The sequence below is a fragment of the Pongo abelii genome, chromosome 8 (genome assembly GCF_028885655.2).
Source record: "Pongo abelii isolate AG06213 chromosome 8, NHGRI_mPonAbe1-v2.0_pri, whole genome shotgun sequence".
NCBI lineage: Eukaryota > Metazoa > Chordata > Mammalia > Primates > Hominidae > Pongo > Pongo abelii.
The window spans coordinates 70,801,767-70,822,031 of NC_071993.2; the positions used below are offsets into that span (position 1 = coordinate 70,801,767).

Sequence of the window (20,265 nt, forward strand, 5' to 3'; positions counted from 1 at the left end):
GCGCAGTGGCTCACACCTGTAATCCCAGCACTTTGGGAGACCGAGGTGGGTGAATCACCTGAGGTCAGGAGTTTGAGACCAACCTGGCCAGCATGTTGAAACCCCATCTCTACTACAAATACAAAAAATTAGCCGGATGAGATGGTGGGCACCTGTAATCCCAGCTACTCAAATTAAAAATAAATAAATAGCCAGGCACAGTGGCTAATGCCTGTAATCCCAGCTACTTGCTGAGATAGGAAGATTGCTTGATCCCAAGAGTCAAGGCTACAGTGAGCTGTGATCATGCCATGCACTCTAGCTCAGGCGACAGAGTGAGACCCTGTCTTAGAAAAAGAAAAAAAAGAAACTATGCACAGAGATACTTATGTGTTGAGTGAGTGACATAATGGTGACATGATTTGTTACATACATTGATGGCACCCTGTCTGAACTATTAAGAATGGATCAAATCAAGTTGTATAAAGGACTTGCTTTAATTGGATAAACATTTGCATACCTTACAAAATCACGTAGGTGATGGGGAACTGTCTCTACTCTGTATTATTAATATGTAAATGTTACTAGGAGAGAAAATAACCCAAATAATCATAACAAAAGGCAAAATAAAAATCATTCTGGAATATCAAATGCTAAAGACAGTCATAGTGAGAAGGTAATAAACTTTCACTAAGGTTGAAGCAGAGATGTTAGAAAAAGAAAGATAATGGAAGGCTTCAGGGAAGAGGTATTTGAGTTAAGTCTTAAAGAATGAGGATTTTTTTTTCTTTTTATGGAGTCTCTTTTTTTTTTTTTTTTTTTGAGACGGAGTCTCGCTCTGTGCCCAGGTTGGAGTGCAGTGGCGCGATCCTGGCTTACTGCAAGCTCCACCTCCTGGGTTCACACCATTCATCTGCCTCAGCCTCCCGAGTACCTGGGACAACAGGTACCCGCCACCACGCCCAGCTAATTTTTTTTTTTTTTTTTTTTAGTAGAGACGGGGTTTCACTGTGTTAGCCAGGATGGTCTCGATCTCCTGACCTCGTGATCCACCCGCCTCGGCCTCCCAAAGTGCTGGGATTACAGGCGTGGGCCACCGCACCCAGCCGACAGAGTCTCGCTCTTGTCGCCCAGTCTGGAGTGCAATGGCACGATCTTGGCTCACTGCAACCTCCGCCTCCTGGGTAATACAGACTTTGCAAAAGTTAAAGAACTTCCTTGGGCTCTGGTTTTCTCATCTGTAAAACAAGATTATTACCTTCCATAATAGTAATGAGAGGACTCAATAAGAAAATGTATTTAAAGTGTTAGCATAGCATTTAATACATGCTAGATAAATTTTAATTGATACTTTCCTTCTGGATCTTCTTTTCCTCATATATAAAATATATATATTATATGTATATTCTTACGTATTTTTTAGTATGTGTTTTATATGTATATGTACTATTAACATAATACAACTCTTTCTATGTACATATATATACATATATAGAGAGACCCTGTCTATACATATATGTATAGAAAGAATTATACGAGATCAGTGGCTTCATAATGATGTTCCATGGAGCCTGCTTCAGAGCAAAAAGGGAAGGCCAATTGTGTAGATCTCTGAGCCTCTATCCTCCAATTTATTTATTTTTATTTTATTTTATTTTATTTATTTATTGAGATAGAGTCTTGCTCAGTCGCCCATGCTGGGGCAGCTCACTGCAACCTCCACCTCCTGGGTTCAAGCAATTCTCCTGCCTCAGCCTCCCGAGTAGCTGGGATTACAGGCACGTGCCACAACGCCCACCTAATTTTTGTATTTTTAGTAGAGACGGGGTTTCACCATGTTGGCCAAGTGAACTCCTGACCTCAAGTGATCTCCCCACCTTGGCCTCCCAAAGTGCTGGGATTACAGGCTTGAGCCACTGTGCCTGGCCTATCCTCCACTTTAATGAAGGCCATTTTTCTTTGAGCCCTTCTATATTTTAGAGTTCCTGGTAAAAGTTTTGTTTGAGAAAAAGGGATCTGCAACCTAAAAATACGCTTAAAAACAAATTAGAAAGCCGGGTGCGGTGGCTCATGTCTGTAATCCCAGCACTTTGGGAGGCCAAGGCAGGGGGATCATGAGGTCAGGAGTTTGAGACCAACCTGGCCAATATGGTGAAACCCCATCTTTACTAAAAATACAAAAATTAGCCGGGCGTGGTGGCGCATGCCTGTAGTCTCAGCTACTTGGGAGGTTGAGGCAGAAGAATTGCTTCAACCTGGGAGGCGGAGGTTGTGGTGAGCCGAGGTCGTGCCACTGCACACCAGCCTGGGCAACAGAGTGAGACTCTGTTAAAAACAAACAAACAAACAAATTAGAGCCAGGTGTTTTGGCATGTACTTGTAGTGCCGACTACTTGGGAGGCTGAAGTGGGAGGATCACTTGAACCCAGGAGTTTGAGTCCGTTCTGGGCAACAGTGAAACCCCATCTCTTAAAAAAAAAAAAAAAAAAAAACTCCCCAAATTAGACGAGCTAATCCCTTCCAACCTTAAAATACTATGTATTTATGATTACTATTCTAGGTTCTCTTATGAAGAAATACTCATGTTTTTTATTTTTCATAGTTCTCTTGCTATGAGCCCTGGTGAAGAAATCTTAACCTTATTACAGACAATACCATTTGATATAGAAGACCTTAAGAAAAAAGAAGCTAATCTTCCCCCAGAGGATGGTAAGTGATGGACCAGGATACAGTGGAAGGGTTAAAAAAAAAAATTAAAATGTTCTAGTAAGTCTCACAGGATCCTCTCCTAAGAGGACTTCTGTGAATGTAGAATGGCAGTATTATGCTTTCTTCTTTTTCAGATGACCAGTGGTTAGATCTCTCACCAGATCAGCTGGACCAGCTGCTGCAGGAAGCTGCTGGCAAAAAAGAATCAGAGTCTGTTTCCAAGGAGGAGAAGGAGCAGAACTATGACTTAACTCAAGTCTCAGAGAGCTTGAAAGCTTTCATATCCAAAGTCTCAACCCACAAGGGAGCAGAGCTGCCTCGGTAATTTGTGTTAAAGTATAAATGTATAAATAGCTAGAACCCAAATGTTGAAGTCATAGTCATTTGCCATTTCCACTTTTTTTTTTTTTTTTTTTTTTTTTTTGAGTAGATGAGTTGTACTGCTTGCTTTCTTTTTTGTACCTAGTTTAGGGTAACTTACTTATCTGAAGTCAGATTTCTAGAAGCCTCATCCTTTGCAATCCTTGAAATAAGCCAGAAAGATCACCCTAAAAACCATCATCCAGAACCACACAGGGAAGCCATATACTTTACTCTTTAGTAGCTTTATGGGCTCAACATTGAGCTTTCAACAAGTTCAGACCTCTGATCTCCCACCCTGCAAGCAGATTGGATACTGAAAACTCAAAGGGATTCATCAGAGGCAGAAATAATAACAGAAATGTGAAACTACATTTGGCAAGTAACAGGAAAAACAGGTAGATAGAATTATTACATGTAGGCTGGGTGCGGTGGCTCACGCCTGTAATCCCAGTACTTTGGGAGGCTGAGGCGGGCGGATCACGAAGTCAGGAGTTCAAAACCAGCCTGGCCAGCATGGTGAAACCCCATCTCTACTAAAAATACAAAAATTAGCCGGGCATGGTGGCACACACCTGTAATCCCAGCTACTTTGAGAGGCTGAGGCAGGAGAATCGCTTGACCCCAGAAGGCAGAGGTTGCAGTGAGCTGGGATCGTGCCACTGCACCGCAGCCTGGGTGACAGAGCGAGACTCCGTCTCAAAAAAAAAAAATTGTTACTTGTGTATCAAATATATCATTATTAGTGTTGATGCTCTTGAATCTGATGAAAGATCTAAATTTATATTTGGTATTCTCTCTTTAAGAAAGCTGGGATAAGGGAAGATATGTTCTTGTTTATTTTTTAAGCTTTAGTTCTTAAAAGGACAGGCTTTATTTAAATTAACTCAAATAAATAATGGTTTTGCTAATGCTCGATATCTTATTGGGGCTAGAGAGTGGGTAGGTCCCTAAATCAGCATAAGCTAAATGTACATAAACAAGATGCAATTTTTACTTTTCATTTATCAGACTTTCCCATTTCTGTTGTCCTGCAAGGCCAGTAAACTCAAGGATTTTTAAAACTTAAACTACAACTTTTCTTGCTGTGCCTCCTTAGAAATTGTATCTTTGGTAGCTTTCCTAAGAATGGCACCACTTTAGAAAAGTTTCAAAGAGTTGTATTTAGAATAAATTAATTGTCTTTGTCCTTTAATATTGCAGAGAACCTTCTGAAGCTCCAATCACTTTTGATGCAGATTCTTTTCTTAATTATTTTGATAAGATTTTAGGTAAGTAGTGGTGTGATGTTGACTTTCATTTTGAAACTGTTAGTAGTATGGCTGTTGCTAGAGCATTGGGTTATTAGATATCTCAGAAGCCAAAATATTTGCTTTCTCTTCCTGGTTTGAGTTGCTTTCAACCATGAATTACTACCCATGAATAATTTCGTAGAGGCTGCCTAGCTTAGTGCTTGACATATATAGTAGCTGCTCATTAAATTTTTTTTCTTTTTTGAGATGGTGTCTCACTCTGTCGCCCAGGCTGGAGTGCTGTGGCGCGATCTCGGCTCACTGCAAGCTCCGCCTCCTGGGTTCACACCATTCTCCTGCCTTAGCCTCCCGAGTAACTGGGACTACAGGTGCCTGCCACCACACCCGGCTAATTTTTTTGTATTTTTAGTAGAGACAGGGTTTCACTGTGTTAGCCAGGATGGTCTCGATCTCCTGCCCTCATGATCCGCCTGCCTCGGCCTACCAAAGTGCTGGAATTACAGGCGTGAGCCACTGTGCCCGGCCTCATTAAATATTTGAGAGTGACTGAACGCTGTGTGTTTAAATAGTGTTTTACCTTGGCTCCCATATTATATTGTTCTTTTTTGGAATTACTGTACTTACAAATCAGTAATAAAAAGATAACTCAATTAAAAAATAATTATAATATGTATATATGTACAGAACTGCAGAGAGAAAGATCGGGATACCCGGCAACTGCTAAAAGATGCTTACCTCTGGGTAGAGAGTGAGATTGGAGACAATACTTGTATGGCTTGAATGTTTACATCAAAATATATTCATTTATTAGGTATTTTTTAAATTTTTTTAAGAAAAATATTTTAATTAATTGAATTCACTTTTTTTAAGCTAAATCTTTTGACTCAGCCTGTACGCTTTTCCACAACATTAAATGCACACGTATCTGCCAGCACTACCATTTGTAGAAGGGATTTTTGTGAAGTAGATTGACTATGTGTATTAGTCTTTTTCTGTGGGTAACATTCTAATTATTTTGAGATGTATAGTAACTAAAAAATAATAATAATAATAATAATAATTACCAAGTGGCTCTTTCTTGGGATCTGTGTAGGTCCAAGGCCTCATGAGTCAGATTCTGATGATCTGGATGAGGAAGACTTTGAATGTTTAGATAGTGATGATGACTTGGATTTCGAAACACATGAACCTGGCGAAGAGGCTTCTCTGAAAGGAACTCTTGATAATCTCAAGTCATACATGGCCCAGATGGACCAGGAACTAGCACACACCTGCATCAGCAAAAGTTTCACCACTAGGAAGCAAGTGGTATGTGTGTTTTTAACCTCTTTCTCTTTCTGAGTCTAGTATGTCAGATAGCTAAAACCGTATTTTATCATAGTTTTTCTTTTTTTGGTGTGTGAGATTTGAAATAAATAAGAATGTTAATTGTTTTCCTAACTCTGGTAGGATAAAGGATCATAGACTTAATTTTCCTAAACATAAGCTTCATTATATTACTTATTCTACATTATCTATCAGGATTTAAAATAAAAAGTCATATAATATGCGCAAATTAGAATGCGATTGTACACTACTACTTCTTAAATATGTTTTTTTTCAAAAGTAGTTTAAAAAAACTACAGCTTAAATGGATTTTAAAAAAGAGAGGGCACATGTTCTCAAGACCTTTTGAGTGGATTAAAACAAAGTAACATAAGTAAATAAACAGAGAGGATCTTAAACATTCAAATAACTTTCCAGTTTTAACAGTTTATTTTGTATGTTTCCCTAATTTAGAGCCAAATTTAGAATTCACCTTCCGTTTATGTTTTCATCCTAGTTTTTAATGCCACCACTGTCTAATCTTAAACAGAGGCATTATGGAAAGAGCAAGGACCCGGGAGTCTTATGGGTTAGGGTTTGAAGTCTAGCTCAGCTGTCCACTGTGAATGTATCTATAAACCAGTAATCCTCATATCATAGAATTAACATGAGAACCAAATTAGACAGCAGTAAAACCTACGATAGTTCTTTAATTAATGTTAATTCTCCTTGCTTTGATCATCTAAACCACTTTTAAAACTATAGTCACTTCCAGAATTGTCAAAATCTAGTAGAAACCATATATTAGATTTATCTAAAGCAGTATTTCTTAAATTTTAATGTGAATATAAACCAAAAGATCATGTTACAACATAGATTCTGATTAAGTAGGCCTGGGATGAAGCTTGAGATTTTCCTTTTTTTATTATTATTTTGTTTTATTTTATTATTATTATTATTATTATTATTATTATTATTATTTTATTTGAGATGGAAGTCTCCCTCTGTCACCCAGGCTGGAGTGCAGTGGCACAATCTTGGCTCACTGCACCCTCTGCCTCCTGGGTTTAAGCAATTCTTCTGCCTCAGCCTCCCAAGTAGCTGGGACTACAGGTGCACACCACCATGCCGGGCTAATTTTTCTATTTTTAGTAGAGACAGGGTTTCACCATGTTGGCCAGGCTAATCTCTGCAGCTCCTGACCTCAAGTGATCCACCCACCTCAGCCTCCCAAAGTGGTGGGATTACAGGCATGAGCGACCACTCCCAGCTGAGATTTTCCATTTCTAATAAGCCCCAAGCGATGGAGACTCTGCTGCTCCATGGACAACGCTTTGGGTAGCAAGGACATAAAAGTCTATTGAGCTGTAATCTTTCAAATCCTTTCCCCAGCTTGTGGAATCAGAGGCCCAACTAACAATTTAGAGTCTTTGTGGTTGGAACCACAAAGCCTTGTGTTTTTACTTTTAAGCTTTTTCACTGGGGGGAAAGAAAAGAACACTCGCTTCTTACATTTTGAAGAAAATTTACATTATTATTTTGTTTAATATTCACTTTTATGTTTGTTTCTTTTAAGACTCTTAGACAAGTTATAAATGTACCTTCTTAATTCTATTAGCCCTTGAGCTATTTCAAAATAGACATGCGATTTATTCGATGTGCAGGAATCTTTCCTGGAGAGAAATGTGTTATAATCTTTAGAACCAAGTTTTAATATGTGTTCTAGGCCATATAACTTATTAGACTTCATTTTCAGTTTATATCACCAAGGATAAGAAGTTTCCTTTTTAATTTGGAATGCAAATTTACATTGTGGCTTAGTTATCTTTTTATTGTAACCACCATGCAACCTAATGATATATTAGCCCATAATTTTCTTTTCCCTCCATGAATAAGGAACCTGTATCCCAGACTACTGACAACAATTCAGATGAGGAAGATTCTGGTACAGGAGAATCTGTTATGGCACCAGTAGATGTAGACCTGAACCTGGTTTCAAATATATTGGAATCCTATAGCTCCCAAGCTGGACTGGCAGGACCTGCTTCCAATCTTTTACAAAGCATGGGAGTGCAGCTGCCTGACAACACCGATCACAGACCAACAAGTAAGCCAACGAAAAATTAACCAGCACATTTAGCTTCTCTTTTTTCTTTTTAAATAAATACTGAATATGATTCTGTTCATTTCTAATTTAGATTACTCATTTGGTAAAAATGTTTCTTCATTACAAATTTTACAGATTGACTTCTCCATGAGCCCCAAATGTGGCCCTCTTGGCACAAGTCTTTGTGATCTCAACTGTGGGTTATACACAGGTTTTGAACTCGGCAGGGTAGAATCTAGCCCCTAGACAACCTTGAGGTGAAATTCACATATTTCGTGCTAAAGACATACCCTACCACAATATACCCTGGGAGTAATTGTAAATATTTAAATTTCTCCCTTACTGCTATTCATCCTCAGATCAAAATTTCAAGTTGACAAATTTGGATTTGATAACTCATTCACTTTTTCTTTTCAATTTTTTTAATGAGGCATAACATGCATATGGTTAAGTGCACAAATCTTAAGTGTACAGTCAGTGAATTTTTGCATGTATGTATGTACCTGAAGCAAGATATAGAACTTATTTACTTGTAAATAACAGCTATATTGATATGTCACATACCAAAAAATTTACCCTTTAAATTATACAATTCAGTGGTTTTTAGTATATTTACAAAATTGTGCAACCATCCCTACCATCTAATTCTAGAATATTAGGAACCCCATACTCACTAATAGTCTCTCATTCCCTTCTACTCCCAGCCCCTAGAAACCACTACTTTCTGTCTCTATGGATTTGCAGATTTTGGATATTTCATACCTGATATTGTACTTAATTGTTTTAATTAATTAATTGGTTTGATATTTAATATAACTGATATATCTATTGCTAAGATGAAATGTTTATTTCTTAAAATGATTCTCATATTCCTTCTAAAATAAATCAAGTATTATCTATATATCATAAAGTTCACCATTAAAAGCAAAAAAAAAGTCTTCTCTACAGACAGCTCCATATACTGACCATGTTTTTATAATCTAGGTCTCTGGATTCTTCTTTATTATTGTATGCAGCAGAGAGATGCCTTTACTATATCTTACCCTATCCAAGTAAAAACAATGGAAATAGTTTCATACTGTTCCCTCTCCAGTGACCAAGGGAGGAATTAGGAGAATGGTGTAGTAGCGTTCTCATTTGAGAACTTACTATCACGAACTAATAAAAACTAAATACGGCCAGACATGGTGGTGGGCGCCTATAATCCCAGCTACTTGGGAGGCTGAGGCAGGAGAATAGCTTGAACCCGGGAGCCGGAGGTTGCAGTGAGCCAAGATTGCGCCATTGCGCTCCAGCCTGAGCGACAAGAGCGATACTCCATCTCAAAAATAAATAAATAAATAAAAACTAAATATACCATATCCCACTCCAATCCTTTGTCTTCCTAGTGTTCACTGAAATGAACTAAGGAAGAGGGTAAGTGTTACACATTGACTAAAGTAACACATCAGATGATATTGTGCAACATTTTAACATTTTAAATAATAATTATTTTAAATATATTTTTATTGTTTGTTTTGAAGCTACATTTCTCATGTTAAAAATGGGGCCAGAATGCCGTCCCAGCTCAACTGTGAGAAAAAGGTATCCCCCCCATCGCACTTGTGGTACATTAGGTTTATCTTCATTGAGGATTAAATATTGGGTACAGAAAGGGCGATAGACAGGCAAAAATATAAATGAAATTTTTTTTTTATTCTGGTTGCCACGGCTGACTGACTTTCAGCCAGGCTCACAAGATTTTACCTGTTTTTCTATTCTGCATCATGGACCCAGATGGGTTCTATTTATCCTTAGCACCTTCATAATTTATTGCCCACGTATATATTCTCAGGTCAGGTAGGTCCTGTACCAAAGTTTCTTTTATTTATCTGCCATTTTCAGTATCCCAAGCCTGCTCTCTTCTGCCTCAGCTTTCAGATATCCTTGGGGTTCTACAGCAAAGCTCTTTTCCCACTCACTACTGAGAAGCAAAGTTCAATGTTGCAGTTCCTGCTGTTAGCCACTCTCATCTTTTCTTTTCCAAAAACACATTAATCAAAAAACAAACAGTTACTCCATGGTAAGTCTGGGAAACTCATAACCAGGAATTCCACACACTCCCCTTTCTATCAGTATTTTCAGATTGGTGATGTGTACACATGTGCTCACAAACACACCCACATAGAGATAGAAAAGATTGGGAGATGGTGATACACATGGACCCTGAACTGTTTTCTTCTAACTGCAAGATATGAAGAAATCTCAGGACCTCTCTTTAGTGAGTGCTTTTCCCTTCTGCATGCTGGGTTCAGCCCAGGTAAAGGCAAGCTGCCAATCTAACAAGACAATCAAGTCCCATCACATATTATCCCTCAACATTTCCTGATGAAGGCACTTTGATTTCCCCAAAGCAATGATGGTTTGCTGGCAGTGGAGACAGCAATGACCTTTTGAGATCAAAAGGAAATTCAGTGCTTTAACTTTTCTAGTTCTAGAATCTCTTTAGTCCTATGGGACTTTGGGACTTAGTCCTATGGGACTTGGACATGTAAATAACCTTAGGGTCTCTGGAGCTTTTGTCTTTAGTCACAAATAAGTCCCTAGAATCTTCTGAAGATATGATTATTTCCTCTTTTCAGCAAGACCTCTAACATTTCTCCTGCACATTGCTTCAGTTGTTCCACTGACTTGAAACCTGGACTTAAATGTTTAATTGTCACCAATAGGGATCCTTTCCCCTACCCTCAAATTCTCACCTTGTAAAATTTTCTCAATTCATAGGACAGAAAAAGACATCAGAACAAAGGTGTGGAAATTTCTTTTATTTTCCCCAAATAAACTCTTCTCCCATATGGCATCATATATGAATGATGAGAAATCCTAAATTTAGTTTATTCCATAAAGTTTAAGAAACAGATCAGGTTTGGCATCTGTTTATCTCCACCAATTCCTTTGTTAATCAACACATTGTGGATGTGCAAATGCCAGCAACTGTTTTATTTAGGAAAACAGGCATGGCAAAGCAATAGTCTTTTCCCTGGGTCACAAACTGAGCATGTGACAGAGCTGAAAACAGCGAAAAAGATTTACTGTCTGGAGTCCCATTGGGATTCTACTTCCTCAACAGAGCCTCATGGCATCTGATTTATTATAAAGTACTCTGAGTCATAATGACTTAATTACGACTTTTATTTAACTGCCATGTTCATGTAACTAGAATGCACCTGTACATGAATTTAAAAATGTTATACTGTGCTATTTTTCTTAATTCTGTAAGGGTAACAAGTAACTCAGTAATGACTTGAAACTTGCTATATATTTTCAGTACTAAGATAAAAGTTTTAACCAAACTTACAACAGGCACATTTTGGCAGTTAGTGTAAACACAACATTAACAAGCCATATGCCAGAAGATGTTTGCTTCCAAGGCCTTAGAGAAAATGACTGAACAAGGGCCTACATCCAAACTAATGCTTCCCCCTTCCCCCTGATTTTTGAGTTGACAGCTCATCAGTTTTCTTCTCACACTGGCTTTTTTGATTGCCCATTGGTAGGAATTTCTTCCATTAACACTGCTGATAGAAGTGTCTCTTACTGTAGGCGCACCCTCTGCTCTGCCCTTCTGAGGTCCTTCTGCAGCTTGTCTTTTGTCACTTCTCCTTTGTCAACTGATCTCTAGTTTGTCCCTCAGGAATACCAAGGAGTGATCTAAGTGACTTGATCTGGGCTAAGCAGGCAGGGAAGAACAGGTCTGTTTTTCCACCCACTCCTTAATCAGTTGGTGGGAGATGGCTAACTTAGGGGGCAGCCAGAATGAGAAAGTCCCATTCTGTTGCTGAGTATAGGGGCCCTTTCTCTTCAGGGCTGTGGCTACCTCATCATGACTGAACCAGGCAGCTGTCTCTAATTCTCTCAAGTTCACCTGGATCTGAAAGACATAAGGAAGAAAAGGATGTAAGGTCAGGAGCTACAAAATTTAGAATACTATGGCTAAAGGTCAGAAAATGATTCTAGAACTAAGCAATCTTAGAAGATAATACCTGGGATCTTCAGGTTAGGTGAAAGTCAGTTCTAGATACTGCCCAGAAGCAAAAGAGGCATAATTAAGAAATGAGAGTTTTTTATATATATATATATATATATATATTTTTTTTTTGAGACGGAGTCTCGCTCTGTTGCCCAGGCTGGAGTGCACTGGCGCTATCTCGGCTCAATGCAAGCTCCACCTCCCAGGTTCACGCCATTCTCCTGCCTCAGCCTCCTGAGTAGCTGGGACTACAGGCGCCCGCCACCATGCCCGGCTAATTTTTTGTATATTTTAGTAGAGACGGGGTTTCACCATGTTAGCCAGGATGGTCTCGATCTCCTGATCTTGTGATCTGCCCGCCTCGGCCTCCCAAAGTGCTGGGATTACAGGTGTGAGCCACTGCGCCCGGCCGAGTTAAATATATTTCTAACATAGTAAAAAAAAAAAGATAAGATACGTTACATAAATCCTGGAAGTACAAATACTAAAATGTTAAGAGTGGTTAACATTGAGAATAAATTATGAATAATACCTATTTTTCCTTGTGTCTCTATTGATTGTATAAATTTTTCAATTAAAAAGAACATACAAATATTACTTTTTTTTTTTTTTTGAGATGGAGTTTTGCTCTTTTTGCCCAGGCTAGAGGGCAGTGGTGTGATCTTGGCTCACTGGAACCTCCGCCTCCCAGGTTCAAATGACTCTCCTGCCTCAGCCTCCCAAGTAGTTGGGATTACAGGCACCCGCCACCACACCTGGCTAATTTCTTTGTATTTTTAGTAGAGACAGGGTTTCACCATGTTGGACAGGATGTTTTTGAACTCCTGACCTCAGGTGATCCACCTGCCTCGGCCTCCCAAAGTGTTGAGATTACAGGCGTGAGCCACTGTGCCCAGCCACTCTTTTTTTTTTTTTTTTTTTTTTAAAGGATAAGGGTTAATGATAGTCAAAAGCATAGTCTCATCTTTGCAAGAAGCAAAGTAATGCGAACTTCATCCCGAGGAAGCTGAAATAGATTAGATATTCTATAAAAACCAAAACATACAATAGGCAAACTTTGGCAGGCAGAGACCATTGGTCAGTGATGCTAGAGAAGTGCAAGATGAGATTGGATAAGATAACGTCTAGCCGGGCGTGGTGGCTCATGCCCATAATCCCAACACTTTGGGAGGCCGAGGTGGGAGGATCACCTGAGGTCAGGAGTTTGAGACCATCCTGACCAACATGGTGGAACCCCATCTCTAACAAAAATACAAAAATTAGCTGGGCATGCTGGCAGGCACCTGTAATCCTAGCTACTCGGGAGGCTGAGGCAGGAGAATTGCTTGAACCTGGGAGGCGAAGGTTGCAGTGAGCTTGAGATCGTGCCACTGCACTCCAGCCTGGGCGACAAGAGTGAGACTCCATCTCAAAAAAAAAAAAAAAAAAAGACAACGTCTAAGTTTCTTTCAACTACAAGTTCCTATAGTTTTATATTTTTAGTTCCTAGCATCCTGACTGACTTGAGCAATAAGACCAATCCTGCAGTCAGTCATTAAATGATGCCTGATTGTGTGCCTACTGTATGTAAGATACTCTTAACTCCTGACAATAAAAGATAAATTGTCTCATATAAACAGTGTTGGGAAAATTGGATATCCACATGCAAAAGAATGAAATTGGACCCTTATCTTACATCATATGCAAAAACCAACTTAAAATGGATTAAAGACTTAAATGTAAAACCTGAAACAATAAAATTCTTAGAAGAAAACATAAAGGAATAAATTTCTAGACATTAGACTGGGCAATGGTCTCTTAGATATGACACCAAAGCACAGGCAAGAAAAGCAAAGATAGACAAGCTTCCCTAAAGCTTCTGCAGAGTCAGGAAATCAATCAACAGAGTGAAGAGACAACCTGTAGAATGGGAGAAAATATTTGCAGACCCTCTATCTAATAAGGAGTTAATATCCAAAATATATAAGGAACTCCTACAACTTAATACCAAAAAATAAATAAGCCAATTTAAAAATGGGCAAAGAATCTGAATAGACATTTCTCCAAAGAAGGTATTTAAATGGGCAACAGGTATGTGAAAAGGTGCTCAACATCACTAATCATCAGGGAAATGCAAATGAAAACCTCATACCTTCTTTGATGGCTACTATTAACTCATACCTTCTTTAATGGCTACCATTAAAAAAGTACAACGGACAGCAAGTATTGGTAAGGATGTAGAGAAAAGGGAACCCATGTACACTGTTGGGGGGAATGTAAGTTGGTGCACCTACTATGGAAAAAAATATAGAGGTTCCTCAAAAAATTAAAAATAGAATTACCCTTTGATCTAGCATCCCACTTCTGGATTGAAATGTAGATCTTGAAGAGATATCTGCACTCCCATGTTCACTGCAGCATTATTCACAATGGATGAATGGATAAAGAAAATGTGGTATATACTACAATAGAATATTATTCAGCCTTAAAAAGGAAGGAAATCCTGCAGTTGCAACAAGATAGATGGGCCCAAAGGACATGCTAAGTGAAATAAGCCAGACACAGAAAGACAAATATTGCATGATCTCACTTATATGTGGACTCTAAAATAGTCAAACTTACAGAAGCAGAGAGTAGAATGGTGGTTGTCAGGGGCTGAAGGGAGGGGAAAATGGAAAGAGTTGCATGCCAGGGGCTGAAGGGAGGGTGGCCACTGGTCAAAGGGTACAAGGTTTCAGTCATGCAAAATAAGTTTTGAAGATCTGTACACCATAGGGTCTACAATTAATAATACTATATTATACACATAAAAATTTGCTAAGAGAATAGATCCCACATCAAGTGCTCTTACCACAAAATAAAAAAAAAAAAGTGGGGTGGGAGAAAAATAAAAGGGGTGGGAGGAAACTTTTGTAGGTGATGAATAAGTTTATGGCATCGATAGTCATGATGGTTTGATAATTTCAAGGGTATATACTTCTCTGCTGAAGCAGGAGAATCACTTGAACCCAGGAGGCGGAGGTTGCAGTGAGCCGAGATCGCACCACTGTACTCCAGGCTGGGCAACAGAGTAAGACTCCGTCTCAAAATAAAATAAAATAAAATAAAATAAATTGTCTCGTGATTGACATATATGCAAGGGAGAATGGAGATTATTTGCTTCCTTTACTAGGTTGCAAATTCCTTGAGAGCATAAATCATATTTAATTTAATTAATTAATTTATTTATTTTCAAGGTGCATTCTCGCCCTGTTGCCCAGGCTGGGGTGCAGTAGCACGACCTCAGCTCACTGCAACCTCCACCTCCCAGGTTCAAGCGATTCTCCTGCCTCAGCCTCCCAAATAGCTGGGAGTACAGGCCCCTGCCACCACGCCGAGCCAATTTTTGTATTTTTAGTTGAGATGAGGTTTCACTATCTTGGCCAGGCTGGTCTTGAACTCCTGACCTCGTGATCCGCCCACCTCAGCTTCCCAAAGTGCTGGGATTAGAGGCATGAGCCATTGCACCCAGCCTTAATTTTTGTATTTTTAGTAGAGATGGGGTTTTGCCATGTTGGCCAGGCTGGTCTTGAACTCCTGACCTCAAGTGATCCGCCCACGTCAGCCTCCCAAAGTGTTGGGATTACAGGCATGAGCCACTGTGCTCAGCCCTAAATCATATTTTACAAATGTTTATGTAATCTAGATGATGCTGGACTAGACAAGTGCTTAATAAGTACTTGCTGATGAGCAGGTTGGATGAAGCAAAAGAAGTATCACAGCATAAGGGAACATGAGAACTTACTTCTGTCTGCCCTGGTTTCACAGTTGCATGGCAAGCAATCATGAGTGAGCCACTAGGGAAGGGCCAGTGCTGGGATGCATAGTACTGCAGGCTTTCCACCTCCAATCCCACCTCTTCTGCAACTTCTCGACGGATGGTCTCTTCTACACTTTCACCTACAAGCACTCAGATTAATTCAGGACAGCCCTGTAGCTAGAAGGGTGATACAGACAGCCCATTTGAGAAAGGTACACAACACTGGCTCCAAAGTTTCAATGAAATGCTCTTGGGAGTGTCCTAAAACTCTGAGTCATTCCAACAATAAGAATCAGGTCCAGAGCTGTGTGTTGAACCACAGTGCTTAAGCCTGCTAGGTCTAAAGTAAGGGTGACAGTAGGAGGGACTACTGCCCTCAGCTTTCATAAAATTCCACTTTTCACCATTTGCAAATTTGACCCCAATAGACTAGAGAAAAAACCAACCTGTAAATAAATACTGAATTCTAGCAAATGTTATGCATGCTGAAATAGGAAGAAGTGTACTAATATCTTCAATCTATGCATCAAAAAATAAGATAGATTAATTAATGGATAGATGGACAGCTTTGTGATAAAGTAAGTGTAGTAAAAATTTATGGAATCTAGGGGTGTGCTCAGAGCAGGGGGCCTAAAGAATGGCTCCTCTGTTTATAACACACCCAACAGGAATCTGGGGTCATTGTGATGAGAGGCACAAAGCTTGTGGCCTCCCTACAAACAAATGCCTACATGTGAAGAGGAAAAAAAATTATAGAATCTGGGTAGTGGGTGTATGGGTGTTCACTGTATAATTCTTTCAACAATCTCCTATGTTTGAAATTTGCTTAAAAAAATAGTGTGGCTCACACCTGTAATCCCAACACTTTGGGAGGTCAAGGCAAGCAGGTCACTTGAAGCCAGGAGTTCAGGACTGGTCTAGGCAACATGGCGAAACCCTGTCTCTACAAAAAATTTTAAAAATTAGCCGGGCATGTTAGCCTGCGCCTGTAGTCCTAGCTATTCAGGAGGCTGAGGTGGGAGGATTGCTTGAGCCCAAAAGGTTGAGGCTGTAATGAGCCATGATTGCGCCACTGCACTCCAGCCTGAGCAACAGGGTGAGACTCCATCTCAAAAAAAAGGAAAGGAAAAAATTATATATATATATATAAAATGACTTCATGCCAGAAAGCAGTTTTCTTGACATGATAGAAAAGAATGTGCTTGGGAATTCAAGCTTTATAGCAACAAGACAGAGAAGACTGTATTAGTAAGATTGTATATCTTCCAGTGTCACCTGTATATCCCCTAAACTCCTTACCTATATCACAAAAACCTGCCAAGGCAGAATACATTCCCTTGGGAAAGGAGCTTTGGCGGGCAAGCAGGCATCGGGTCCCATCTGACACCAGTGTGATCACCACAGGAGCCATCTGGGAAAGGGGAGTGGAAACTGAGATGCTGGCACTTTGGGCCCTGCCAATGAGCTAAAGCAATGTATAATTAAGGAATTGCACAGGCTTCCTTCCCCAGGACAAAGCAGTGCACGGTCTTCTTGGATTACTGTCCTCTTACAGCAATACTTACCTGTGGATAATAGATGATATTATTGGAAGGGCACACACGCTTGCTGCCAGCCACGTTCTTCTTGGTGGGCTGCCCACTTCTGCTGCAGAACTGATGAGCATCATGCCAGCGGAGAAGAGCTTGAGCCTAGGAACACAAAGATGGACCTGGTTTCATTTGGAGAGAATGCGGGGCTCATCTTTAACAGCACTGGGCCTAGTGTCTGGAACAACTCACAGGGAAATGCCAATCTCTTTACAGCTCATGTAATTTAAATGGTTACTGTTTAAATTTCAGGACAAGTAAACTAACTGAACATATTCCTCTAGCATCAGAAATCTGAATAAAAGCATATTTTAAAATGTATTATTATTTAAAACATATGAAGTATATGAGGTAATAAAATGAACACCCATGTATTCACTAACCAGCTTAAAAATAAAACATTCCCAGTATAGTTGAACACCCCAAAATCTTCTTCTCCCTGGTAAAGTTAGAATTTTTTGCAACTAAAAAAATGTTTAGAGGTTTCTTTTTAAATTAAATGCACAATCAAAATACTTTAGCAAGTGAAATCTAAAGCTGTGAGGGCAAGTCATTAAAGCAATGTAAAGTAATTTCTCTTAGGGAAAACATGATACTGTATATGTCATGCTATGTGGGTCATTAAAAATGTTTATGAGGCTGACAGATCCTATTGCCATAGATCTGCATGTCTTTAGGAGACAATGATCTTGACAGTGGTTCTGCCAAAAACAAGGGCAGAAGAAGGAAGAACAAGCAATCTTCCTACAGCACATTGTCCTGCCAGTGTTTGTAGAAAGGACTATAATCTGCAAAAGAAGAAATCAAACGTCACTCTAGCCTTGCGTATGTACACATGGATTTGCCCACACATACTGCTCTACTAAATTTCCTACAGAATGAGAAATCAGAATCTACCGTGGACAGCAAGGAGGCATCCCTTGCATTGAGTTGAAAGAGAGCCTTTCTCAGCTCAATGAAAGACCCCTTGAGCTCTGTCTCCATTTCAGGTTTGTGTAAGGAGGCTAGAAAATTAGAAAAGATAATGAAATTAAACAAAGACAAACTTTGTCTCAGGGCCTGTCTCCAGTCTCTCCTGTTAAAATAGTGTTTCCCAAACTTGCCTCATAAGATTCAACTGGAGAAAGTAAAAAATATCCAGGTTCTCAGCTGGGTGTCGGGGCATGTGCCTGTAGTCCCAGCTACTCAGGAGGCTGAGGCAGGAGGATGGCTTGAGGCCATTAGGAGTTCCAGGCTACATACAGTGTGCTATGATCTTACCTGTGAATAGCCACTGCACTCCAGCGAGACCCCATCTCTAAAACTTAAAAAAGGCCAGGCACGGCACTTTGGGAGGCCGAGGTGGGTGAATCACTTGAGGTCAGGAGTTCGAGACCAGCCTGGCCAACATGGTGAAACCCTGTCTGTATTAAAAACACAAAAATTAGCCGGGCTTGGTGGTGGGCGCCTGTAATCCTAGCTACTCGGGAGGCTGAGGCAGGAGAATCACCTGAACCCAGGAGGCAGAGGTTGCAGTGAACCGAGATCGCACCATTGCACTCCAGCCTGGGTGACAGCAAAAATCCATCTCAAAATAAATAAATATATATATATAATTTTTTTTTAAAGCAAGATTCTCAAGCCCCTACCTGGAGATTCTAAAGCAGCTGGCATGGAGTGAGGCCCAGCAATCTCCATTTTTGTTTTAACAAGCACCAGATGATTCTTATATTCAGGCCAGTTTGGGAAACATTAGCACACAGTATTTCTCAAGATCTTCTGGGCAACAAGAACATTTGCATTAGCTTATCCTTGGAAAAGAGATGAAGTGAGACCTCATGGCTCCTATCTGAACCTCATCCCAGCATCACTACATTTACACCTAGACCATTAAAGACAGAAGGAAAGCCTGACAGGAGCCATGAGCCAATAGCAAAGTGGTTCCCAATTGCAGGTCTGTGGACCCAGAGCTATATGGAAACATTTTTATTCACCTGTATTCAAAAAAGAAATTAGAATGATGTTATAAGTTTTTTAACATTTCTTATGAAATATTGAAATATACAAAATGTGACTGGGCTTGGTGACTCATGCCTGTAATCCCAGCACTTTGGGAGGCCGAGGCAGGCGGATCACCTGAGGTCAGGAGTTCGAGACCAGCCTGACCAACATGGAGAAACCCTGTCTCTACTAAAAATACAAAACTAGCCGGGCATGGTGGCACGTGCCTGTAATCCCAGCTAATAGGGAGGCTGAGGCAGGAGAATCGCTTGAACCTGGGAGGCGGAGGTTGCGGTGAGCCGAGATCGCGCCATTGCACTCCAGCCTGGGCAACAAGAGTGAAACTCCACCTCAAAAAAAAAAAAAGAAATATACAAAATGTATAGGCCAGGTGTGGTGGCTCATACCTATAATCTTAGCACTTTGGGAGGCCAAGGAGGGAGGATTGCTTGTGCCCAGGAGTTTGAGACCAGCCTGGGCAACATAAGGAGACCCCCGTCTCTATAAAAAAAAAAAAAATTAAAAATTAGCTGGGCATGGTAGTACATGCCTATGGTCCCAGCTACTCAGGAGGCTGAGGTGGGAGGATCACTTGAGCCCAGGAGGTCAAGGCTGCAGTGAGCTGTGATTGTACCACTGCACTCCAGCCTGGGCGACAGCAAGACATTGTCTCAATAAAATAAGATAAAATAAAATAAATAATAAAATGTATAATGGTACAGAGACTAATACCATAAACATTCATGTACCCATCACCTAACTTAGAAGACATTAAAATGTCCTTTATTTTCATTTAAATGATGATGATAGCAGATGACCCTATTTTTAATGTCCTTTTTTAAAAAATAGAAAGTTGATAACCTTTTGTATTCCCCAAATTTTCCTTTAAATTTTACCATTATGTGAAATCCCAAATTCTGAAGACCACTGGGAAGTACCCGTTAGGAATAACGTTATGTACCACTTATGGAAAAGGAGCTATCCAGACCTAGATCCAGAGCAAACCATGCTTCCTGCTGCTCAGAGCATCCAATCAGCACAGAATCCTCTATTCTTTGTGCATCCTGTCCAAATTTACCCAGGAGCCTTTCCAACTCTAAGAAACAGAAAGAGGAAGGGAGAAAAGCAAAACACAAGGGTTTCTATTAAATCACTACAGCCATATTAGACTCACAGAAAATCATCTACTTCAGCTT

At 39.9% G+C, this 20,265-nt stretch overlaps 2 protein-coding genes and 1 non-coding gene across 13 annotated transcripts in view; 2 read left to right on the top strand and 1 right to left on the bottom strand.

Moving 5' to 3' along the window:
• ECD (ecdysoneless cell cycle regulator) overlaps positions 1-8,651 on the top strand; it is a 34,194-nt gene extending 25,543 nt beyond the window's left edge. The window contains exons 9-13 of one of the 2 annotated variants that reach the window (XM_054521510.2): positions 2,582-2,688; positions 2,823-3,009; positions 4,252-4,319; positions 5,395-5,609; positions 7,503-7,783. In XM_054521510.2, the coding sequence (XP_054377485.2) occupies positions 2,582-2,688; positions 2,823-3,009; positions 4,252-4,319; positions 5,395-5,609; positions 7,503-7,733 (808 nt within the window). In that variant the 3' untranslated portion in view covers positions 7,734-7,783. 2 annotated transcript variants of the gene reach the window in all.
• NUDT13 (nudix hydrolase 13) overlaps positions 1-20,265 on the bottom strand; it is a 40,177-nt gene that overhangs the window by 9,159 nt on the left and 10,753 nt on the right. For 2 of the 10 annotated variants that reach the window (XM_024252996.3, XM_054521476.2), the window contains exons 4-8: positions 17,987-18,093; positions 17,066-17,191; positions 16,800-16,911; positions 15,486-15,640; positions 10,503-11,623 (exon numbers count right to left, since the gene is read on the bottom strand). In XM_024252996.3, coding sequence (XP_024108764.1) covers positions 11,423-11,623; positions 15,486-15,640; positions 16,800-16,911; positions 17,066-17,191; positions 17,987-18,093 — 701 coding nt within the window. In that variant the 3' untranslated portion in view covers positions 10,503-11,422. 10 annotated transcript variants of the gene reach the window in all.
• LOC112135335 (small nucleolar RNA SNORA11) lies at positions 16,108-16,235 on the top strand. The gene has a single exon (XR_002916632.1). It is a non-coding gene; the product is annotated as a small nucleolar RNA SNORA11 (small nucleolar RNA).